This window comes from Fopius arisanus, unplaced genomic scaffold, assembly GCF_000806365.1.
Source record: "Fopius arisanus strain USDA-PBARC FA_bdor unplaced genomic scaffold, ASM80636v1 scaffold00126, whole genome shotgun sequence".
Lineage (NCBI taxonomy): Eukaryota > Metazoa > Arthropoda > Insecta > Hymenoptera > Braconidae > Fopius > Fopius arisanus.
Window position 1 is genome coordinate 206,853 of NW_011887865.1, and position 16,189 is coordinate 223,041.

Below are 16,189 nucleotides of genomic sequence, written 5' to 3' on the forward strand. Positions count from 1 at the left end.
GCACGCGGGAAACGTACGCGCGTAAATCGACCCCTCCAGCCCGCCAAAGCCACTTTGGGAGGGATGCAAGGATAACTTGCCACGTATTTTTCGGATAACGTATGTATGCTCATAATAAAGATAGTGTGTGTTTACTTGTTGCATTGAATTTGTTGGCGGGATCCCATAGCGGGAATTTTTTGTTTACCGATTATTCGATCTCATCTGATTTTTTAATTTTTTAATAGTTGAATTTTGGGAAATAATTTCTTTTTGGTGGTGGTTTATGGGTCGTGTAGGTGAAATGGAATCCGTTTTTATAATTATGACTGTTGGGTTGGGGCTTGGGGGAGGGGACGTCATGGAGAATTGTGGAGGGAAATTGAGCGTTGGGGTGGGCATTGTTTTGGGGGAATGTTTTGGAGGGATTTTTCTCGAGTTGGAGATGTAGGGGAGTTGAGAGGTATTTTTGAGAGGAGAACTATTTTGGAGGGATCACTGTCAATATTTCTATGCATTTACTCATTGCAAGTAAATTTAATTGGCAGAAATTTTTTTTTTCTGATTGTAAATGTTTATTTGTTGCATTGTTTGGAGTGATTTATTTGCAATGTGGTTTTCTTAGATGATGATTGTTGTTAAGAATATTTAAATTTAATGGGATCATTCTATTGGACTTTTCTAATGGGAATTGGGGATTTAAATGGTGTAAATGATGGCATTAGATGGATTACAATCATTGTGACCGTTAAGAAACGGTTAGGGAAAGAGGGGTTGAGGGGGGTCACAAAAGGTAATTCTCAAGGGAGAGGACGACAGTTGGAGGGGTCAACACTGTTTTGGAGGGATTTTCCAGGAATATTCTGGAAGGAAGTTCAAGGCAAAATTTTGAGAGACTTTTCCTCAAACGGATTTCGTTTTTGTGGAAAAGATTCATACATTCATTTTCTGCTTATTTCTTGCTTACTCGTTGTTTATTCGTTGTATTATCTCGTTTATTATTTTTATTGCCCCTTTTTTGGGGGTTTTACGATTTTTTTATGAATTCCTGAGAAAATTCGGAAAATTCGGGGCCTTTTTGAAAAACTTTGCCAAGCAATCGATAAATTTGTTTTGGAATCATTATATTTCTAGGTCGAAGGAAACTTGAATTAATTAATAAAAATTAATGAATGATAATATTCCAATAGAATTGCCACATAGAAAGGGAAAATTTTTGAGAGAATTCTCGACAGACATGTACTAAACTGAAACAGTAAATATTACTTTCAAGACTTCTACGAATTAATAATAATTATATTATTATATAATATTATACAAAATACATTCAATTCTTAAAATTCCTGGACAATTGTTAACCGATTTTTTATCGTGTAAATAATGCTGTTTCATCCAGATTATGAGCAGAAAATGAAATTGACTGTTTACGATAGAGGAACAAATTTTTTTCTTTGCAGGCGGTATTCGAATCGCCAGAAGTTCCTTCTGCTCTATTTCCCCCATTTCCCAAAAATTCCATAACTTCGAGAATTGCGATGTCTCTCTGTTCTCATTGTCATTCTCATTCTCATTACAGCAGATGGAATTCAATCGATGAGGCAATAAAACTGCTGAGTACAGTTAATTGTTCGTCATCGTTCTTGATTACCCCTTTTGTTTTTTTTTTCTTACTTTTTCACGAATTGGCCTGAAAATTCTTATCTGATGAATGTTTCGGGAGATAAAATTGTTTTTTTTAGATTAAATATCGTTGAGGGAATTTTTGGGTCGGAAGGAGATTTCGGGTGTTCTTAGGTGTTTAAATATTTATTTTAATGGGAGGATGGTCTTTAATTTTTGCGTAGGCTCGAGGTCATTTGGGAGGTAACAATTTTGGGGATATCTATGGGTGATTAAGACGATTTCTGCTGCTTTAAAGGTGCTTCATCCGTTGGAGGGCGCGGAAAAGTCCGCGGAATCGCGAGATTTGAATTTGAACCGCGGAATATCATTGACAATATCTTTCTAATTGTCAAAGTATTTTTTTGAGGAGAAGAAAGACTTATTGCCTTTCATCCTCTCATTTTTCACGATTAATAAAAATTTCTGGGGATCGCTGAATCAGATTAACGCAAAAAAATATAACTTTTTGCATTTCATGTTATTCAACGGCTCATAAATTCGTCGTGCATCAATTTTTATAAATTCTTGCCAAAATTTCGTGAATTGCAAAAATTCTTCGTCGCTGGGCTTTTCGGAAATTTCTCCAACTTAAGAAATCCAATAAAATTTTCGGAATAATATTTTCAGTAATTCTTAATAATCTCCAAAAAAGGATTCAATAAAATTTTTACCATCAGCTCTCATTCCAAAGATATTACCCAAGAATTTCCAAGGGGTCCAGTTAATTCATCTTATTTACCTACTTCACTTTAGAATTAATTTGTCATGGAGATGAATGTAATTTTTTAATGGATTAATCCCTATGTTATCGACTCCTCCCCCACCTTAAGACCTTCAAGTTCATCGACTTTATTCCTCTGCCATATACAAGCGAGCGTTGATGTCTCCTCGGTCTGTACCATCCCGAACTGAATAATATATATATGAAAATGACATATATATATTTCAATTTATTCATTCCCTCGGTATTACAAAAGTATTTTTCTTCCTTCACATCAATATCCTCCCATCTTCCCATCAATTACAAACTATATAAATCAAAAGTGATTTTAACATCACATCAAAACGAATCTATATATAAATATAATTATATAAACGCGGATTATATATTACCAAAACATTTATCATATATGGCATCCGTTATTTTCCGTTATTTTCCACCGATTCACCTAGAGGTATATTAAAAATATATTTAATATATCGCATGCGATATAAATTTGCCCGATTTAAAATTTATCTCGTGCATATCCTACATACCACGTTTTTCGCCGTTATATGATTCAGATATATGTAATATATATTCGGCCATGTATTTTTATTCCATGCGGGATATCTGCAACATTGTCCTTCAATTTTTCCCTCTCACATACGTGATCTCATGGAAATGTGTAGGTGGGAATGTGCCCAGTGGCACGAAGCTGTCAAAATTCCAAAAATCATCAATCACTCATTCGCCCTTCTACCCCCCACTCTTTTTTATTCAGGTATCAACGATCATTGAAAGAGCCTCGGTATGAACTCAACTCCAGCCAATAAAATCACTAATGAATACTGGAGAACTAAAATCAAATTCAGCTTTTCAACTCTACGAAAATTCTGTTAACAATCTTTTGATTTTTCGATTGTTATATTAAAGAGGATCGAAGAGAAATTATTTTGATTGAATAAACTGTCCTATTTCCAATTTATTAAAGAAATATTGATAAATTCAATTTTCATGATAAATTCAAATTCAAAAATATTTCAAATGAAGAATAACATGACGATATAATAAGAATATTAAAATAAATTTAATTCATTTTTTTTAAGATCGGAATAGTGAAGATCGCGATTTATATTCACATCGCCGATTTCTTTCAGAATGATTTTAGAAATTGTAATGACACGAGAATTTGGAATTCTGGAATTTGGAGTGAATTTGAATTTAGTGCGGGTTATCTTCAAATCAATAGTCATTAACAATTGTCATTAGTACTGAAACTTTCGCAGTATCGGTAATACATGGTTGAGAAAGAAATTGGTCTTTGTCCGCCTGTCACCTGTTGGTCTGGCCACCTCGGGGGCAGTTCCACACTCATGAATAAATCGACCAAATAAACCACCCAAAAAGGCCACAAGCCAGTAAAAAAACCGAAAGAATAATCGTGAGAACCGGTAGAAACGACCGGTAGTTTTGTACTTACCGATTGGGTGCCCCCGGGTGGAGAACCCCTGGTTTCTCCCAGGGTCGGGTGAATAATTGTCCAAAAACTCCACGAAAGTCCAATTCTCATCATCCCTTCTGTTCCCACCCTTCCGCAATCTCTAATTATCCCAATTAAAATATCATTTACTTGAAAAAAAAAATGATAGAAATCACAATCAGATAAAAAATGGAGTTTTTAATTGAATTGATTGAAATATGCAATGGAATAATAACAAAATAATAATGAATTTATATAATACAAAGGAAAAGTAAATTTGGTCACCAATTTCGGAGACTTCTGTGAAAAAATTTAAACATTATAGTTTGATATATAAATATATTATGCGGATATATTTGATATATATGTTATATATACACTGAACATGTGTTGGCGCCTTCTATTTATTATATACTTGATGTATATTTGACAGATATCCTATTGGCAATGTAAAAATGTATAAAAGTGAAGAGTTCAAGTACTTCCGCAGTGTTTATACCTGTGAATGATGTCGCAATAATCAAGAGATTCAACTCTCTCTCTATTGTCAGATAAATTGAAAAATTATTACCAGCAATTCAATCGCTTTTCCGCCATTCTCCAGATGTGCAATTTCAAACTCTGGAAATAATACTAAATTTGAAATTTGAAAAATGTATGTTTTAAAAGCTAGCACTCAAATAATGGATAATAATAAATTTTCCAAAAAGTACACATTGAAAAATAATCATTTTCTTCATGTACTCTGTCATAATTGACAGGAAGAAATAATTGAAAAATATGCATAAATACCTATTACCAATATTTTTTCGCGGGTAAAAATGATGATTGGAAGTTATGGAAAAATGATAATTTGTTGTAGGATATTCTAGGGATGAGTGGGGGGTCGGGGTCCGGGGGCACAGTTGTAGATGACAGCGGCCCTGGTTTACTGGAAATCGTTAGTGGTCCGGGGCCATTAAACGCGTTATATGTGTCTTGCAATTCGATCCTGCAGCGCTCGGTGCAACGATCAGAGAGTAATTTACGCGAATTCCTGGGCATCGTGCGGTCCTCTCTGCAGGTGGGCCATACAGGCATTTTGCTGTGAGTCCTGGAACAAGAACACACCGGGTACAACCAACAAAATTCTCACAATACCCTCATCGTCTCGACTCTTGAGACACCGATCGAGATCGATACGGGGTTAGAGCCTTTTGCGACGCGCGATCTATTACCGCTGAAATCGATACTCACACTGGTGGGGGGATTTTTCCAATATTTCTCACTGAGGGGGTGGTGACGTGAGAGGGAAGGAATTACTGAGAGGCCATTGGTCTTTGTGTAAGTAGAGATGAGGGTATTTAATTAGAGGCTTTTCGGGGTTTCTCCCACAGTTTACTAACATTCTTCTCCTATCATCAGACCTCACTTTCATCACTCCCTCGACTACCCATTTTTTCTACTCATTTTTCTTTCCAGTCTTTTTGTACTTTTTCCACTGTTTTGACATTCCAGAGTTTGACAAGACTGCAGTTCACAGTGAAGATTTGTTTGAGCATTTTTTTTTATCACGGAGTTTATCGGTTATTCAATGTGTCGGGGAAAATTGTTATTTTTAGTGGGAGAAATTTGAAAAGTGTGGGAAGTATCAGTGATTCGGTGTGATTGGTTCAGAAGAGGTGATTAATTTTTTTTTTAATTGGTGTTGTAAAATTTTGGGAGTATAATGAGAGGAGATAAACCCTTTTTATGATTTGGGGTAATTACGAGAGGTAATTACGAGATTATGGGGGGGAATTCGGTTGGTTTTGGTGGTCGTGGTGATGATTTATAACGAATTGTGAAATTTTTTTGAATATTAAAAATATTGCCACAGCATTTAAATTGTTCAGGAGATGTAGGTCGATCGATGAAGTCGTTTGGAATATTCTTGTCTTTAGAGATCCTCAATATTTCCATACGAGATTGTGAAACGACATAACTTCACAACTTATTAGCATACTATTTTACAAATATCTCTGGAATGAGCTTCATCAGAATTCATCAAGATTCCATTGCTGCCGAGAGATTCAAAGCTAAAAAAAAATTAACCGTTCCTCCTGGAGCCCTCGATTTCACTGATACGTTCCAACTGATAATCAGCAATCGGGAATTAATCGATGATCATCGATCTTGCCTCGATTTATTATAGACTTGATTTATGCGAATCGAGTATTTCCTTTCACTTCATTGGCATTTCCATTTTCAGGGTAAATGGTTGGTTGATGTGTGATGCAGGGCATTATGCCGGTGAAGACAAAGTCAAGAGTCACTGAAAATATGGGGGTGTCTAGTGGTCTGGTTGATGATCGGGCAAAGCAAGTTCTCAGAGAAGCTGTTGATGCTGTTGTCAATAGTTTTGCAAAGCATACGCAAGGATATGGACGAGGTAACACTTTCAAGCCGTCGAATTGTATTTGATTTGAATTTTTGATTTGATTTGAATGAGACATTTGATATTAATATGAATTGCATTGAATCCATTGATATTGTTTATTTACAGTGAATGTTGTGGAAGCTCTCCAAGAATTCTGGCAGATGAAGCAGAGCAGAGGTACAGAATTGCGAAATGGAGCTCTCGTTATTTATGAATCCGTACCAGGGGCGAGTCCTCCCTACGTCTGCTACGTGACGCTTCCTGGAGGCTCGTGCTTCGGAAGCTTTCAAAATTGTCCAACTAAGGCTGAAGCTAGGAGATCAGCAGCTAAAATCGCTTTGATGAATTCGGTGTTCAACGAGCATCCTTCTAGAAAAATCACTGATGATTTCATCGAGAAGGCTGTTGCTGAGGCCAGGGCTAGTTTTAATAAACCAGCATCGAATTCTAATGGAGTTAATGGACAGGCACAAGTAATTTTTTTATTCAGATAATTAAATATTGACATTTTCCTTAGAAATTTGTACTTCAAAAAATTCAGAATTATCAATAGCCATTCTGCAGCTGGTACCTTTCTGTTCACATTTCCATTTTTGAGAAAATTTATCATTTGCTTTAAACCACATCCTTTTGGAGGTATTCGCAGAATACAAATCCGTCAACAAATCCGGTTCGAAATTCATCTCCTTTTACCAGTATGCAACCGAATAATTTTCGCATTTACATCGAGAACGAGCGATTTCATGACAACAGCTCAGGAACTTTCCTTGTGGCAAAGAAAATTATATATAAAAATCGTTATATGTTTTTATGGATGAAATTAATCAATTTTGCACTCCTTCCAGGGAAGTGGAGATGAAAAAGAAGATCCAAACACGGGAATCGGGGCATTTCGTTTCATGCTGGAGTGCAACAGAGGCAGAACGATGCTAGAATTCCAGGAGTTGATGACAGTTTTTCAGCTGCTGCACTGGAATGGCTCGTTGAAAGCTATGAGAGAGAGGCAGTGCAGCAGACAAGAAGTCGTTGCTCATTACAGTCATCGAGCTCTGGATGACGATATGCGCAGTCAAATGGCACTTGATTGGGTAGCTAGAGAGCACGAAGGTGGTGGAGGTGTAGTTGCCATGGAGTTGGGACTCGCTGAGAGAGAGTTGGAGACTGCTAGACTCGCTGGACGCGAATTGAGATTTCCTAAGGAGAAAAAGGATATTTTAATGCTTGCTCATGCCCAAGTTTGTCCCCAGTAATTTCATCTATTTATTCCCTCATGAAGTGATAGGAATTCTTTCATAAATCCACAAATTATTGTACTGGCGTGGGAAAAGTATGTATTGCTCGCGTTCGCGTTCTCCGACTTGAAAATTCTGGAAATGCAATGATTATTGAATTCGTTCAAGTACGAGGGAATTTTAGAAAAAATATACAGATTAATACTTTAGAGAAAATTTTAAAACCTGCAACTAAGGCTGATATTTTGTCCTAGAATGGGTGGTACTTAAATTAAATTTCGAATCAATAATAAATTTAGATTCGATGAAAAATTCTGCCATAAATATTTTGTGAAGTCTCTTGGAGAGACTTCGAGGAGTCGTTCATGGAGTGTGTTGGAGTCATTGATAAATTTTAACTTTCTCAAATCGTTGTTTGTTTGATCTTAATTTATCATCACTTCGTTATTTATCGAAAATCACTCTATCCACTCGTCAAAATGACAGAAATTTCAAGACTCAAATTGAAAAATTTTTAATGTTTCTGCTTTTTATACGTGAGAGCAGCTAGAGTCGAAGGCAAATGAGGGTACTTAACATTCCGAATTGATAATTGTATATAAAATATCAGACGCAGCTTCTGGGGCTGTAAATGTCCTGGAAGTCTCCTGGGTCTTCCACTAAATTAACTGTACTTTTAAATTGGGCATTGGTGGCATGAATTATCTACGAAGTAGACAAACATCTGTCTAACTTGTCCAAGTGATATTTTTAGCAGCATTTTATATTACTTTTTATAGTCTATCTTAACATTCGCCATAATCTATCCTGAGGAGATTCTAGTAAATCAAGCATTATTTTTAAAAATGTAAAAGTGACTCAACACTTATTTGGGAACATTTTGTGCGTTAAATAAATTCTATAGAAACTCCTCAAACCATAATACTATAGTAAAGTGATAAAACGTAATGAGTTGAGGTGTCTACCTGAATTTTAGTCCAATCGAGCCGAATATTAAAGAAAAAATTCAATGACTGATGGGTTGTTGTGCGAATTCCTTTAAAAAAATAGAGCTACATATAGCCGAGCTTCGAAAATTGACTTGTTTTGTTTTATTACATTTCACTTTTTCACTACTGAATTTGTTTATTATTCTACAATAATTAAGAAACATAGATGTTAGAAAAAAATCGCGATATAAAGTGGTGTAAATGGAGCATTCAATTACAATCAAAATATTCGTAGAGAACTAGTTAAAGAAAAGAAAATTCGCATCATTAACTTTGACAAGTAAAATGCATTCCTGATTATTCCTATATTTGGAAAAAAGTCATTTAGAATATTCCTTCGAGATTTCATCCTCTAGAGATGTTTGTACACTAAAAAAATCTACCCAACATGAAATATTTAGAGTAATCATTAATTATCTCGTAAACGAGTGGTTTATGATTTTCTCTGCGATAGCTGAAAAGATTTTCAATATTCTTTGTTAATTCATCTTTTAATCACTCATCGACCAGATATTTTAACAGTAAACAGATGTAAAGGAGCGACTTGTTACAAATTTTCTCCTCTCGCGAATGCTATGTGATAAATGTCTAGTGTAATATCATTCTTCCAGTTAACGTATTATTCTACTGCCAAACGTAATCGCACGTGATAAATATTATGTATATTATTTTTCGATGGAGCAAGATAATATGAAAAAAGTGAGACTTGTTCAACTGAAAAAAGCACAATATTTGATCAACTGTATCTGGAATGAGTTCAACTACGAAATACAGAATAGTTTATAACATTTATTACGATTAAATATTTTATTATTAAACATTAACAATTTGCAATAATCTTTTTCACCTTTAATTTTATTGACTTTTCAATATTTATGGTTGTGCTGTCGTCCTCGTCGAGTCAATTTCGTCTTTCTCTTGCAGTGGATGCTCCAGGATTTTATCGATGATTCCAAATTCTTTGGCATCGATTGGGGACATGAACTTGTCTCGCTCCATACTGTTTTCTGTTGATGATCAAATTAAGAAATCCATTGTTATATATTTATTTTATTCTTTCCCTTCTTAAGAATAGTGATGGAAATTATTTTTTGAGAATTCTAAAAAATCGTGGACTCAACAAATTTTTTTTTGTTATTTCCTCGTGAAATAATAGATATTTTACCTATCCTAAGCAGCTCGAGTCCAGTGTGCTTGACATAAAGCTGATTGATCTGTTTCTTGAGTTTCAAAATTTCCTCCGCCTGTATTTGAATATCCGTAGCCTGTCCTTGAACTCCACCGGATGGCTGATGTATCATAATCCTGGCATTGGGCAATGAATGACGCATTCCAGGAGCACCAGCAGCTAGAAGTAAACTTGCCATAGAGCAAGCTTGCCCAACACACCAAGTTGCAACCGGTGGTAGCACATACTGCATTGTATCATAAATTCCAAGGCCTGCTGTTACACTGCCTCCAGGGGAATTTATGTACAGATGAATTGGTTTTTTACTGCTCTCAGATTGCAGGAACAAGAGTTGAGCAACTACCAGGGATGAAATGTCATCTGTGATCTACATTTAAAAATTAAAGAGACCTCAGTGAAACATTCATTACATATAAAAAAATTATCTCTAAAATGGAGTATCAAAACACTTACTGGTCCCATCAAACAAATAATTCTCTCCTTTAAAAGTCTAGAATATATGTCATAAGCTCTTTCTCCTCTTCCAGTTTGTTCTACGACGATGGGAACGAGGTTCAAATTTCTAGCGATGACATGTCGATGCCCCTGAAATATCCAAAAGTAAGGTTACACGTTCACTCTTATTTTTTCAAAAAACGTGATTTTCATAAAAACTAAAATAACCAACTGACAGCTGATCCCAATAAATTGCAGACTCTCCTGATTAACATATTGCCTGCAGATAACGAATTTTCCCTTGAATTTTCTCGAATCGACTTGTTGTTTTCGTTTTCACTTCTCGATGATTGACAGTAAAAAAACCGGACGAGCAATCGATCTCGTGAACTCTCAAGAGCAGTCCACAGAACTAGAGGATAAAAACGAGAAGATCTGATCAAACATCAACAAGTGTGACGTTTCTCAACCTGTCTCGACAACCGATTGATTATTTTCTCGGTCACTGACTGAAATTTCAACTTTTACTTTATTTTCATCAACTGTGCTGCCTCTTGTGCTTCAAAATGATGTCACGTGGGTTTTGTTCGGTCTTTTCGAGGAATTTACTCGATTGTGGACTCCGGCTCTGCGGTAATTTGCAGGGTTTTGGAGTTTTCACTGTTTAAAACAATAACAATTGTAATTGCAGAATTAAAACTGTCCCTCGAGGACTAAGTGATCATTTGAGTGCGAGTTTAAGTCATCGTCAAGTTATCATCGACGATTTTGTTGGAGTTTTGGACCTTCAGAAGGGGAGAGGTTAGTTTTGCAAATAATAAACTATAGATTCCCGTATTCTCATGAAACCATTCCAAGATAAATTATTTGAATCAATTAGCTGAGCTGACTCATTAAATTAAATTACACAATTCCTGTTAATCCTCAGGCAACGATAAAAATGCAGTCACTGATGAGAACAGTGCAGAGAGGAGCTGCTCTTCTCTTTCCAAAGCTGCCAGCCCTAGAAAACCTCCAGGTCTCTCCTCGAGGGTTTCACTCACTGAGTAAGACTATCACGCCACAGAGTAATTTGATAGAAAACTCGGACAACCACTTCCGAATTGGACTATTACGACCCATTCAACCCCTCCTAAATCTTTGCTGCGGTATGAAATACAAAGTCCGGCTAAAACTCCGTTGCAAGGACTGCTATTTCTGCTGGGTAAAAGGACGACTGCACGTCAGATGTTCAACTCATGGTAGACACAAACAAGCGGCTATTGTCAAACCAGAGAGGAAAACCTGGATTTTAACTTCTGTATCACAGACGAAAAAGAGACCGTGGTAGTTTTGTAAGATTTATTGAACTGTATATAATATCAAATAAAATACAAAAGTTAGTTTATTGAGTCAGTTCTCGAGAACCACTTGATTGTCAGTTAATTCTAGGCTTTTCCTGCTGATTTCGTTTTTCGGAATGATTCTAGAATGTTTTTGGAGAGAGGCAACGTGTAGTGGATTATTATTTCGGTGTTTTCACCTTTGAGACATGTCTCTTCCCAGGATGTCTCAGAGGTGTCTGTAGGATTGATCCAAGCCTAGAGGAATTCATTTTTAATTTAAAGTTTTTGCCGTTTGTCAGTATTTAATGATTGATGAAGTTTCGTGATGGTGCGATAACTTTCATGCATTTTTTTAGTTTTGTAATTCTTTTTATTTTTTAATAACGGATTTATTACGTTCTTGCAGTGATCAGCCCACGAAATCAACAGATTGCTATCTTTATTAATTCGACAGGTCTTGAATTTATTAAATTGTCTCAGGGCCTTCTTGAATTCACCTATCACCATGTAGTAATAAGCCCGCAGGAGCGTATACCTAAAAATTGATTGCAATTACAAATTTCTCTATCTATCATATGTCTAATTTTTTATATCTCTCTTTGTTTATCACCGGTACAGGCAGACTTTTATGAATTTCTTGATCTTCCCAACTTTTTTGAATTGTCGTTGGATCTTTAATAATGTGTCCCCAGCTTCTTTTGTGTTTCTACTTTCCTTTTTGCGCACTGAAATGTATAAATCCATCTTTAAACGATTTAGGTACACATTCTACCAATTGAATTTATAACTCCTGAACAGGATTTTTTGTTTAGAAGTTCTTCAAGTACTAGACGAGTTAGTACTGTAATATATAATGAGCCCTTCCAGATTTTTCAATGCAGTTACTCCAGTTAGGACATTTAACTCGCGGATTGAGTAATTAATAGTGACTCGTCGCTGTCTCCAAATGATCGCTCCTTCCCAATCGCCCATCCTCACACACCTGTAAAAAAAAACTGAAAACTCAAAGAATAAGGGAAAATCTGAGGAATTGAATTATTTCTACTTTAATTAAATTACTGGAATAATTATATAAATCTGTACGGAAGTGGTAAAAAGTGACATTTTCTCATGATTGATTTCTTAAAAAAATAATTTGATATTTACCAAAGCCACATGGACGTAAGAAATCTTTTCTTCGCTTCAGGATCATTTAAATGCACATCAGAGTCTCCTTCCAACTGATAGAATTTCTCGCATTTCTTGAAAGAAGCTATCGTAACTCCACATTCCAATTGAAGATCAACGCAGAAAGCGTGGTACCATAAACGACCGGATTGATCAACGATAGAATTCGCTACTAATTCTAAATAATAAAAAATAAATTATGGATTGAAGTAGTAGAATCTAATAAGTCAATTGGTGTTTGATCGATGCAAGCCCAATAATTTTACCTAATTCCTTCATCAGCGATACGATTTTTTCCATTTTTTTGTCAACCATCAGCGACTGAATTACTCTAGGAAAAATCATCAACTCTTGTCTCACGGATTTCACAGTCTTCGCTAATCTCAGAGCGATGCCTCCTAATTGAGATGCTTGCACTCTTTCCTCTCTGAGCAATCGAGAGAAGGAAACTTTCGTGTACAATTCGATAATCGCTTTTAATTCCTCCAGCTCGAGGGCGTCTTCTCTTTGATTGCAGAATGCAATTCCCCCGTTTTCGAGCCAGGGAATGAGTCCTCTGTAATCAACCCCAAATACCATTTAGATATCAACATTTTTTTTTAATTGTAATTAAAAAATAATCCTAAAGCTGTAAAACGAGTGATTCTATTCTAAAAATTATTGATTATTACTTAGAAAACCGCAGAGTAAAATCAGTTAATCGATTCTTTAGTTTAATTTAATTTCGAAAATGAAATTTATTAATACAGGAAATGCCACCTACTGATATTGATAATTATCTGCAATCACAATCATATTAGCAAATGCATGACACATTGTCACGAAATCGTTATTAGACGTCAGTGCAGAATTGAGACTCCAGATTGCCGCTAATCTCGCGTGGTCCTGCATTTCTTTGATCTGAAAAATATTATTTTTCCATTCAACGGATCAAAAACATTATTCTCTGTTTATGAAAGAGTAATTGACGAATGTAATGTATTTTCTTATGAAGATACCCTGAAAACTACGAACAATTGCGAGAGACAAATGGCTAGTTGGCTATTATAATCAGCTGCATCGCCTTCATCTACTCCTATGAGATATCCTCCCCAGTACATCAGCATGATCTTCTGATACCCCAGGAGGATTCTTGACTTGACGTTGATCATAATTGTCGTCTTCGGGAAATCGTACCCTAGTGTTGCTACTGCTTCAGCGAAAGACTTCAACGCTTCATCAACGAGTCCAATTTGCAAGTGACATTTTCCCTGGAGAGTCTTAATCTTCGCTTTGAGAAGAGGACATTTCACCAGCTCGTCTTCATTGTCGACGAAAATCTAGTCAATGAATAAGACCGAGTGAATTAGGTAAACAAATGAGACGGCGAAATAAGATTTCCTTTCCTGAATTCATATTATCATGAAATTCAATCGAAAACCGATTTCTCTAAAGATTTTATTGAATTTCTGTGAATTCTTATTAAAAATTGTAATTCCGTTACATATAAATTTACACTCTTCTCCAAGGTAACGAAATCTGCAGCCCCAAAAACATAAAAAATCGGTGCTAAATAACTTTTCATAGAAAAAAACAGGAAATAAAAATTGTAAAAGGAAATCTACTGCCATTTCCCATTAAATTTCACATTCAATAAAAATCACGTACCAAACAAATAGAATTAAATAATAGAATTTATCTATTGTTTATTTTCTGTGCAGTCGAAATTAAACGAAGAAATAACTTCAATCATGAATACCTTCCCCAGAATTTCCTCAGCATCACAAAGAAGTTTGGTAGCATAAGCGACATTATAAGCCGCCAAAAGTACCTCCACAAATTCCAGAATAGTCGTCAACGTCTTATCTTTCCGATCAATCCCCCTGCAGTGTTCCAGAATTTGTGTATAAGCATTAACAAGTATCAAATTGCATTGACAATCCCTGAAATCGACGCCCTCAAACGTCTTAGGGACTACCAGCCCCGCAGAAGGATTGAGAACCAGTGAGGACCGTCTCTTCATCTCCTCCTCTTCAAAATCCTCTCTATCAGTACCATCCGCACTGTAATCTGAGAACTCCTCCGACAAGTTGTTCCTCATCCTCTTCGAGTCCCTAACACTATCCTCATGAACTTTCCCCATCAATTTAGCGAAAAAGCCCCGTCCACAGGGTCCACACCGCCTGGTGTTCCTCTGAAGATACTTCAACGCTTTTTTATGCAACTCGATCTTCTGATACTCCGTCAGCAATCGATAAGTCGTTTCCCTGAACTTAGCTATTTTGAATCTCATCAGAAGACAATTAGCATAATCAGGAAAGCCATCAAAGGTCTTCTTACCGGCAACCCCAGGACACCCGCACTTGATTTCCGTTCCCAAATTAGGGCTCTTGATGTTCGTGAAGAACATTATGGGTGCATTGCTCCTGGCAGAATCACCGGAGGCACATCCAAGGATTCTCATATTAAACAGATTGAAGACTGCCACTGCGACGTCATATGTTGACGATTCGACCATTAAATTCTGGAGCATTGCTCTATCAACGATCTCCCCCAGCACTGCTGCACATTTCAAGAGATACTGCTCCAGAGGGCTGAGAGAATCAAAACGTTTGAGGATTAAAACGTCCATTGTCACTTCGGGGGTGACTTCCTCAAGGAGTGATACTCGAGGAACTAAGCAGACATGGATTAATTCCTCAGTGATGGGTTGATTGCTTGATGACGCCTTGCAATTCTTCATAATTCTTGAGTCATCATGTCCGTTTTCTGGAAGGGTCTGAACAGTCTTCGATGTCTCTTCGTCATGTACCTGAAATTCTCTCTTTTCATGATCAAGACGAGTGCAGCTTGCTCCATAGCTAGTCTCATACATCTTCCAGCCATCAGATCTCTCTTCAACTGGTTCATCATTTAGGCTGTTGTAGACTTTACTGTGTTTTCGTTGTTCTAGCATGATCGCAGGTGGTGCTACCAATCCCATTTCTTTCATACTGCTCTTAGGGATCTCCTTCAACCGAATACCTTCGATCTGCAAGAGACTCACCAAATAACTCTCTATCCATCCGGGATTCCCCATACTCTTTTCTTGGATGACCTTCTCTAGCTCCGCAGGAATCGCCGAGACCTTCAATAGTTGGCAGGCCAAGGCCGCGTGAAACCACTTGTCCAGTCCCATTAGGTCGATTATTTTCGCTTTCTCCAGGATTTTTGATATCTGATGCTTGCGATCGGTGATCTCCATCTTTCCAAATGAGAAGACGAAGAAAATGTGGTGGTGCTCGATGATTGTTGCTAGGAGAGAGAGGGATTGCTCGTCGGCGTTGTGAGTATCGTCTGTTATCACTACCCAGGGCTGATTGAAGCAGGAAACGACGAGTTTGAATATCAGCTTCTCCAGGATTGTTCTTTTCTCGGAGACTGAGAGGTTCAGGTAGTACGAGGAGACACGGTATTTGACGTTGAAGACGGGGTTGAGGGCACAGAGGAATTCCGGGTACCGGAGGGATTTCAGGTGGAATAGGAGAGTATTCTCACGCGTTTGGGAGGTCGTGGAGATGTTGAACTGGAGAGGATCGCTGAAGATTAAGTGGACGAAGCTGAACGGTGTCTGGGAATTCGACAATTCACCATTAGTTCACAAAAATTCAA

General features: G+C 36.8%; 4 protein-coding genes across 11 annotated transcripts in view; 1 reads left to right on the forward strand and 3 right to left on the reverse strand.

The window, feature by feature from the left end:
* The first annotated feature begins 61 nt into the window (after positions 1–61).
* On the forward strand, positions 62–8,749 carry lft (lowfat). 7 transcript variants are annotated; one of them, XM_011313621.1, is made up of 4 exons: positions 62–99; positions 6,055–6,234; positions 6,349–6,695; positions 7,068–8,749. In XM_011313621.1, exons 2-4 carry the CDS (start codon positions 6,078–6,080, stop codon positions 7,470–7,472), a joined length of 909 nt encoding a protein of 302 aa, XP_011311923.1. In that variant the 5' UTR covers positions 62–99; positions 6,055–6,077; the 3' UTR covers positions 7,473–8,749. The 7 variants fall into 7 exon arrangements, with proteins under 7 accessions (XP_011311923.1, XP_011311920.1, XP_011311922.1 ...); XM_011313618.1 differs by lacking the exon at positions 62–99 and adding an exon at positions 4,612–4,910; XM_011313620.1 differs by lacking the exon at positions 62–99 and adding an exon at positions 4,612–4,887.
* On the reverse strand, positions 7,331–10,866 carry ClpP (Caseinolytic protease proteolytic subunit). 2 transcript variants are annotated; one of them, XM_011313614.1, is made up of 5 exons: positions 10,304–10,866; positions 10,086–10,217; positions 9,609–9,999; positions 9,291–9,450; positions 7,331–7,416 (listed from the first exon to the last, which is right to left on the reverse strand). In XM_011313614.1, exons 1-4 carry the CDS (start codon positions 10,340–10,342, stop codon positions 9,317–9,319), a joined length of 696 nt encoding a protein of 231 aa, XP_011311916.1. In that variant the 5' UTR covers positions 10,343–10,866; the 3' UTR covers positions 7,331–7,416; positions 9,291–9,316. The 2 variants fall into 2 exon arrangements, with proteins under 2 accessions (XP_011311916.1, XP_011311914.1); XM_011313612.1 differs by lacking the exon at positions 7,331–7,416 and having other exon boundaries at positions 9,049–9,450.
* A 567-nt stretch (positions 10,867–11,433) lies between these two features.
* LOC105271845 (uncharacterized) lies at positions 11,434–12,136 on the reverse strand. Its single transcript, XM_011313631.1, has 3 exons — positions 12,003–12,136; positions 11,789–11,927; positions 11,434–11,647 (listed from the first exon to the last, which is right to left on the reverse strand). Exons 1-3 carry the CDS (start codon positions 12,134–12,136, stop codon positions 11,495–11,497), a joined length of 426 nt encoding a protein of 141 aa, XP_011311933.1. The 3' UTR covers positions 11,434–11,494.
* Positions 12,137–12,534: 398 nt separating this feature from the next.
* Positions 12,535–16,189, reverse strand: part of LOC105271846 (adenylate cyclase type 10-like) — an 11,941-nt gene continuing 8,286 nt past the window's right edge. The window contains exons 7-11 of the mRNA XM_011313632.1: positions 14,298–16,148; positions 13,558–13,878; positions 13,323–13,459; positions 12,826–13,115; positions 12,535–12,737 (exon numbers count right to left, since the gene is read on the reverse strand). Coding sequence (XP_011311934.1) covers positions 12,535–12,737; positions 12,826–13,115; positions 13,323–13,459; positions 13,558–13,878; positions 14,298–16,148 — 2,802 coding nt within the window. The remainder of the gene's footprint in view (positions 12,738–12,825; positions 13,116–13,322; positions 13,460–13,557; positions 13,879–14,297; positions 16,149–16,189) is intronic.

Bases quoted from the DNA above. Each gene is read 5' to 3' on its own strand.
- LOC105271845 (XM_011313631.1), bottom strand. From the start codon at position 12,136: ATGGATTTATACATTTCAGTGCGCAAAAAGGAAAGTAGAAACACAAAA. The intron at 11,928-12,002 runs GTGATAAACAAA...ATCAATTTTTAG, and splicing joins ATAAAAGTCTGCCTGTACCG to GTATACGCTCCTGCGGGCTT. The intron at 11,648-11,788 runs GTAATAAATCCG...GAATTCCTCTAG, and splicing joins GGGCTGATCACTGCAAGAAC to GCTTGGATCAATCCTACAGA.
- ClpP (XM_011313614.1), bottom strand. From the start codon at position 10,342: ATGTTAATCAGGAGAGTCTGCAATTTATTGGGATCAGCT. The intron at 10,218-10,303 runs GTCAGTTGGTTA...TGGATATTTCAG, and splicing joins GCAATTTATTGGGATCAGCT to GGGCATCGACATGTCATCGC. The intron at 9,451-9,608 runs GTAAAATATCTA...GATCATCAACAG, and splicing joins ACTCGAGCTGCTTAGGATAG to AAAACAGTATGGAGCGAGAC.
- lft (XM_011313621.1), top strand. From the start codon at position 6,078: ATGCAGGGCATTATGCCGGTGAAGACAAAGTCAAGAGTCACTGAAAAT. The intron at 6,235-6,348 runs GTAACACTTTCA...GTTTATTTACAG, and splicing joins TACGCAAGGATATGGACGAG to TGAATGTTGTGGAAGCTCTC. The intron at 6,696-7,067 runs GTAATTTTTTTA...CACTCCTTCCAG, and splicing joins GAGTTAATGGACAGGCACAA to GGAAGTGGAGATGAAAAAGA.